The sequence below is a fragment of the Arachis stenosperma genome, chromosome 4 (assembly GCF_014773155.1).
Source record: "Arachis stenosperma cultivar V10309 chromosome 4, arast.V10309.gnm1.PFL2, whole genome shotgun sequence".
Lineage (NCBI taxonomy): Eukaryota > Viridiplantae > Streptophyta > Magnoliopsida > Fabales > Fabaceae > Arachis > Arachis stenosperma.
In genome coordinates, this window is record NC_080380.1 from 59,020,442 (window position 1) to 59,028,299 (window position 7,858).

Below are 7,858 nucleotides of genomic sequence, written 5' to 3' on the forward strand. Positions count from 1 at the left end.
TCCGGAAGGTCTAAACCTTGTCTGTGGTATTCTGAGTAGGATTCAGGGATTGAATGACTGTGACGAGCTTCAAACTCGCGATTGTGGGGCGTTAGTGACAGACGCAAAAGAATCACTGGATTCTATTCCGACATGATCGAGAACCGACAGATGAATAGCCGTCCTGTGACAGAGCGCGTTGAACATTTTCACTGAGAGGATGGGAGGTAGCCATTGACAACAGTGAAACCCTACATACAGCTTGCCATGGAAGGAGCCTTGCGTATATGAAGAAGAAGACAGTAGGAAAGCAGAGATTCAGAAGATAGATCATCTCCAAAACCTCAACCTGTTCTCCATTACTGCAAAACAAGTAATCATTTCATGTTCTTCTACTTTTTACAATTAAACCTGAGAATTATTGATATCCTGACTAAGAGTTACAGGATAACCATAGCTTGCTTCAAGCCGACAATCTCCGTGGGATCGACCCTTACTCACGTAAGGTATTACATGGATGACCCAGTGCACTTGCTGGTCAGTTGTGCAGAATTGCAAAAGTGTGATTGCAATTTCGTGCACCACAACCCAACCTTAGGTAACATTTCATTCCTTTTCTTTGTTTATTTTCTCTGTCTGCTTTATTTAAATTTCAATAAATTGGCATATGATTACATTCTAAGTTTGGTGTTGCCCTGCAACAATATGTTTTCAATCCTTATGGATGATTGCATCAATTCTAAATTGAAAGTGTCACACTAAGTTTCTAAGCTTGGTTTGCCACTTAATTCTCTTGGCAAGAAATCTAGGAACACCACTTGTCTGCATAATCGTAATGCCTTTACAGTATTATCTTTCTTTTGGTTTGATTTTTTTTATTATTCTCTTGTTTTAGTCATTTCTTTGTATTTAAAGCTTTCATTTATTTTGCTCCTTAACTGTTCTTTTAATACCTCACCAAGAAATCCTTATTCATGACAGATTCTTCGCTTGGTGATTGTATTTAACATATAACAGTTCCCTTTGTTTAGTTTCAGTTCAAATAAATTGACATATGGTTGCATTCTAAGTTTGGTGTTGCTATGCAACAAAATTTGCTTCCAATCTTATTGGATACTTGCATCAATTTCAAGTGAAAGTGTCACACTAAGTTTGGTGTGCCACTTATCTTTTATGTAATGTATTGTGCACACCCTCTTATTTCTGCAATCTCAATGTCTCTATTTCCTGTGCCTTCATGGTTATTCTTAATTCTACTTGCTTAAACACATGTGCTACTGACATTTCATTATGTAAGACACTCATGATCCATCATAGATCCCATTACCATTGTTCCAATTGTTGCTTGAGGATGAGCAAACACTCTAAATTGGTATAGGAAGGGGAAGAATAGGAGGAAATTGACAACAATAGTGAAGATGAACTACAAGGTGGTAAAGTTCTTTTTCCTCTCATTTGTTTCTAATATTTTAAAGTGTATGACTGTCTGCTATTTTCTCTGTATGCATATGTAGTATGAATAAGCATAGCCTGAATTTTGATTTGTAACATCTTGCTGTGACATCATGACTACCAATTTGAATTCTGTGAGTTCAAAAGCAATAAAGTATCATGATCATGAACAAACAAGGAACTAAAGAAGAACTTAGCATGAGCTTATGAGTATTGGATGGCTAGTATGATTAATTGTTGCTCAATTACATTTGAGTTTGTTTGATTAAAATTTTCATCTAGGACATTTTATGAAATTTTTTATATCATAAAAACCTTGAAGAAGCAAATGCAATTAAGGCAAGAAAAGAAAAAGGGGAAAAATGAGAAAGCTGACGGCTCTGAGTACCAATGACAATATGTTAAGTACTTGTGGTGTTTATGTATCAAGCAAAAAGCTTGAAAACAAAACACTTAGAGTCAAGACTAGGCTCAAGTGCAAAAGCACTCCCTCAAAGCTCAAGGCTCTGAGCATCAATGATTAGAGATCCTCTAATTAAATGCTTACGGTGCTTATGTATCAAGTGGTAATACTTGAAAACAAAGCATTTAGAGTCATAGCTTTGTTATCAACTCATGGGGCAAAGCACCCAAAAGGAGAAGCTAATAAGAGAATGTAAAGCTTGTTTCAAGAAAGAAATATAAGGGAAAAATTTTATAAAATGAGCTAGATAGAAGCATCAATCATTTACATTTCTTTTGTGATTGTAGCATGCATAGAAAACTAGCCAACCATGAATATTAACTTGCTATTCTTCTCACCTTGGTTTGTCAAAATTTACTGCATGATTCTTTTCTTGCTTGGGGACAATGTTGTGATGACATGTCATCATGTCATGTTTTTCTATATTTTTCATACAAGAAATTGATGATAATTAGTGCTTAAATATTGAATGTTTTTTGTGCTTAAATAGTATATTTCTTTGTTCTTGTGATTTTATAAATTTTGCAGAAAATAATAAAAAAAGAAGCAATAAAAGCACTAAAAGAAGAATCATACTCCCAAGGTGGCAAAAGAGTTGGAAACAGACTTAAGGAGGAACAAAGAGGATTTGCAACCCTGACCTCTTTACATTCCAACAAGAATAACTCGAGCTACAAAACTACAAATGAGGTGATTTTAGTGGCATTGGAAAGTAGGAATCTAGAGCTTTCCAATAATATATGGCACTACATGGTGGACACAAAATCTGTAGTAAGGCCAGCTGACCTCTTCACCTTCCAAGGAGGATAACCTGATCTGTAGAGCTTTGAATGATGCACTCTTAAATGCATTGGAAAGTAGACATCCAGAGCTTTTCAATGATATATAATAGTATGGGGTGAACATTAGGTTTGGGCTCCAGAAGCTGGCAGTTACTTTGGCCTCTAAACAGCGCCAAGAGTGCTACGCTTTGCCAAGAAGCGCTACGCTTTGCCAAGAAGCGCTACGCTCTCTTTAAGAGCGCTACACTCACTTTAAGAGCGCTACGCTTTGAGCGCCAGCGACCCTGATAGCACGACCATGTCTTCTTCAAAGGACCATAACTTGAGCTACAGATGTCCAATTGATGCACTTTCAGTTGCATTGGAAAGCTGACATTTAGAGCTTTCCAACGATATATAATATTCTATATTTGGCCCGAAATTAAAGCACAAGTGATAGGCATCATTAAGGCCCAAAAACACACTTGGAGTAGCGTTCACTTCCAAAGTGAGTGCCACGCTCACTAAGTTAACTTTTTCGTGAATTTCAAGCTTGGAGCAAAAGCTGGTGCTATCCGTACATACTAGGAGCGCTCACTAAGTTAACTTGGTGCTCACTAAGTGAGTGCTAGTGAAGAAAACAAGCGCACCAAAGAGCACGCTTGGTGAAGAGAATGCTGCACTCATTGTTTCAACCGAGCGCTCCACTGGAGGCAACACCCAAGACCCATTTTATTGAAGCCCCAAAGCAAGCAAAGCCCATTGACATGACTCAAAGGCACAAGAAATAGTTAGACTAGGAATTTCATTTATATTGTAATTTGTTTTCAATTTCAATTTCATTTTCATTTTGTAAAGCCTATATAAAGGCATAAGTTTCATTTCATTAGAGAGGCTGGCTCTAATAGAGAGCAGTAGGAATAGGAGTAGGAGTAGAATAGAAGGCTCTCTTGAAATATTTTTATTTTTCTACACTTTTACATCTCAATGGTGAATTCAATTTGGCTTATGTAATTTCAGTTTCTGATAATTCTCTTCTGTAAATTTTCCTTTCTGCAATTCTACAATTCAATTTACATTGAGCTTGATTTTAATCTTCTGTTCCCATTGCTTTCTGTTCCCATTGCTTCCAATTTACTTTCATGCAATTTAAATCTTCTGCAATTGTTCTGAGATTTGATTTACTACTTCATTTAATTTCCCAGCACCCAATTCCCTTTACATTTGCTGCAATTTACTTTTCTTGCTCTTTAAGCTTCTGCAAATTTACATTCTGCAATTTACTTTCTGCTACCTCAATTTCACCTAATTCACCACTGTTAGCTTGACTAAACTAATCACCTCACTAAAGTTGCTTGTTCCATCAATCCCTGTGGGATCGACCTCACTCTTGTGAGTTATTACTACTTCATGCAACCCGGTACACTTGTCGGTGAATTTGTGTGGAATTATTTTTCCCTCATCAAGGGTGGAACCGATTCTTACCTGCCTTGATGACGCTAATAATGTGGTTTCTTTCATTAGAAACAATATTGTATGCCGTTATGGGTCGGCACGAGCAATTGTGAGCAACCAAAGTACCCACTTTTATAATAGAAAGATGGAAGCATTCCTCAAGCGATATGGTGTACTACACAAGGTTGCAACTGCTTACCACTCCCAAACTAACGGCCAGGCAGAGGTATCCAGCTGAGAGATAAAAAGAATTTTGGAAAAAGTAGTGAATCCACAAAAGAAAGATTGGAGTTCTCGGTTAGGAGACGCCTTGTGGGCGTATAGGACGACCTATAAGACTCCGTTAGGGATGAGTCCCTTTCGGATTGTCTATAGAAAGGCGTGCCACCTCCCGGTTGAAATTGAACATAAGGCCTATTGGGCGGTCAAGCAATGCAACATGGACTTTACCAAGGCAGGCATAGCAAGGAAGTTTCAATTAGAAGAACTTGAATGTCTTAGGATAGAGGCATATGAGAATGCAAGGATCTATAAGGAGAAGACTAAGGCATTCCATGATCACCATATCCGCAAGAAAGATTTCCAAGAGGGTGATAAAGTTCTTTTATACAATTCAAGACTTAGGTTCATGCCGGACAAGCTCTGTTCGAGGTGGGATGGCCCTTTTAAAGTGAAGGAAGTGAAACCCTATAGAGTGGTTGAGCTATTCCACCCTCAAAGTGGAGCAACATTCAAAGTGAACGGCCACAGGGTAAAATAGTATTATGGTTATAAGTCACCAAAGGAATTGGAGGTGTTCTTTCTTAAGGATGCACCCAAAGGAGGAGAGTCTTGAGCTCATAACTGTCCAACTTAAGAACGTTAAAGAAAAGTGCTACGTGGGAGACACCCCACCATGGTATGATCATCTATTTTTCTTTGTTTCCATGTGAATACTTGCTTGGATTGGTTGATTTTTGTTAGTTTTAGGTCTTTGATTCTTTGCATTCCTTTTGTTTATGTGAATATGTGCTTTAGGAACTTTGTTATATTTGTTTAGAGTCTTAGAATGCATAAATTGGTAGTATTATGTGTAGCGAAGCCTCTTGAGGATATGAACAAAATTTTTGTTCCCAACACTGCATACGTACGGATACATATTGCATGCGTACGCATTGTCCCAAATTTGGCCCAAGACGCGTAAGCATTCCTTGTATGCGCACGCATTACCCCTGGACAGAGAGCATCATATGCTATGGACCTTTCGCATACGCAAATTTTATTGACCTCCAGCTTTGTATGCATACGCGACCTTTATGCATGCGTACGCATTGCCTGAATCTAGCCCAAGACGTGTATGCATTTATTGTATGCGTGCGCATTGAGGCCAGGCAGAAAACACCTCACGCATTCGTGCTGTTTGCGTATGCGACCTATGCTCCCCATCATTCATTGATGCGTACACGACTCTCTCTATGCGTACACATAGATGAAACAAAAGAAAAATCTAATTCGAAAAGAGGGGGGCTCGAGCCCTAACCCCTCTCAACGCCTCTTAACCCTTTTTTTCTTCTTCTATTTCAACTTCTCCCACCGTAACGCCAACCTTCTACCATCTTCTCCTTCCTTTCTTCTTCGACAGCCACCGCCGGCCACCACTACATCAGTGCTATCCCTGTCACTTCTGTTTCTTCTCCTTCGTCTCTTCACCTTTCCTTCTCTCTCTCACCTTCGACGCTACTCATCCCTGCTACCTCTGCCAACCGCCGTGGCCAGCTTCACCTACTGAGTTGTTTTTTTTTTTGCTGCTTGCTTATTAAGTGGTAGCTTGCATTTGTCTTGAAATCCTTTTAGTGCACTGTTGAGCTAAAATTGCATTTTGACTGCTTTGCTTTACTCATCCTACTTGCCTCACTTGTAATTACATTTTAATATATTCTCTTTTACATTTTTCAGGATGAGGAAACCGCAAGCAAAGAAACCAGCTTCTACTTCTAAGAAAATGGCATCTACTTCTAGGAAAGCAGTAGAACAAGTCATTGTAATCCGGGATCCTGACTTAGTAATTCCGGCTCAAGACCCGGTTCGGTTTGCCAAAAATTATTGTGCTCGTCAGTATTATTTATTCAAGGAAAAGAAGAAGCTAAATGTTGAAAGAGAATTGAAGATAGATGAACTACCCCGCGAGATCCGAGCATTAGTAGATTCTCATATTGAGAGCCACGGATGGGGCTTCATGGATAGAGAGTTGACTGAAACAAACTCCCGGTTGGTGATAGAGTTTTATGATAATTTCCATAACGTCAACCTCAAGTCCGTCCTGGTTCGAGGAAAACAGATTCCTATCACTGAAGTGGCAATTGCTGAAATTCTCCAAATCCCACCCAAACTAAAAGGGAAATGTGCTTATGCTTAGTCGCAAGTGGACTGCCAGTTGGGTATCTTAGATTGGGATAAGGTGCTGAAAAAGATAGCCATCCCTAACTCAGAATGGGTCATGGGTGCAGAGAAGGTGCCTAAGCCAATTGGTCTTCCGGTTAAACAGCTGACTTTTGATGCTTGGATATGGCAGCACTTCTGACCAGCTTTGCCATTCCGACCACACATGAGACCACCATTACTTGGGAGATGGCCGTATTGGTTTGGGTTGTCTTAAAGGTGAACCGGTCAACTTATCCAAGATTATCAGGACCTCTATGTGGCGAGTACCGATATCTCTTAAGCGGAAGGCATCCTTTCCGGTCTTGATAACTGAGATGGTCACGAAAGCTGGACTTGAATGGGATCCGAATGGCTACACACTGATCATACCCAACAAGGATTTGTTCATCCCTCATGGAGATTGGCTGAAGGATTACCTTAGTTGTGCTGATGGAAAGAAAAAGAGGAGAAAGGTAACCACTGAGGAATCAAGCAGTACAGCAATAGCACAACCTTCTACATCAGCAGCACCACAGCCCCCTACCTCACAACCAGCAGCATCATCATCCTGTGTTGGTTGCTTTATGACTCAACAGCTATGCCTCAAGATTTTGAAGCGGCAAGAGCACTTAGAAAGGCGTGTAAACATGAAACATGAGAACATCAAGCTGCAGAATAGAGAATGGGACTCGATGGTAGAGGCAATGGACACACCTGAGGAATAATCAGAAGCAGAGGAGGCATCTGAGCATGAGGGCGTTGAGGTATCTCTGCCATCTGAGCATGAGGCTGAGGCTGGAGCCATTGGTGTTGAGATATCTCCACCAGCCCGGCAAACTGCTGATCATGAGGTATCTTCACCGGTTCATATGTTTGTTGATCACCTACCTTCCACCTTTGCGGAGCACCGATGCCAGTGCAGATTTCAAAGTGTGGGAAAGTCTTTCAACTGAGAAAATTTTTTGGTTCTGGGTGACTAAACTTTACATCTCAGCCTTAATTTCTGTCTTTACTTTATGTAGATACTTTATCCGTTTTTGCACACTTTGGATGGTTTAGTAGTTTGGTAACTTTAGATGCATCTGGATGATAGTTACACTTTTCTTAACTCTTGTATGTATGCCTTTTGGTTTATTTTACCTATGGCTAGATTGTGGATTGCGATGAGATTTAGTTTATTTAGTCTAGTTGATTTCCTAGATGCTTGATGAAATGATATATTGTTTGAGATTAGGAATTCAACTTAGGAATTTAGGGAAAACTTGCATCCATTCACAATTGCATACTGATAAACTCCAATTTTGTGGTTTATATTGTGTAAAATTTGAGGAGTTTTATCAGTATATTC

The 7,858-nt window shown here is 39.6% G+C and overlaps 1 protein-coding gene across 1 annotated transcript; it reads left to right on the forward strand.

The window, feature by feature from the left end:
- The first annotated feature begins 4,549 nt into the window (after positions 1 to 4,549).
- On the forward strand, positions 4,550 to 4,870 carry LOC130975020 (uncharacterized). The gene has a single exon (XM_057899855.1). The coding sequence runs from the start codon at positions 4,550 to 4,552 to the stop codon at positions 4,868 to 4,870; it is 321 nt and encodes a 106-aa protein (XP_057755838.1).
- Positions 4,871 to 7,858: the final 2,988 nt, after the last annotated feature.

Coding starts and splice junctions, on each gene's coding strand:
- LOC130975020 (XM_057899855.1), top strand. CDS start 4,550: ATGGACTTTACCAAGGCAGGCATAGCAAGGAAGTTTCAATTAGAAGAA.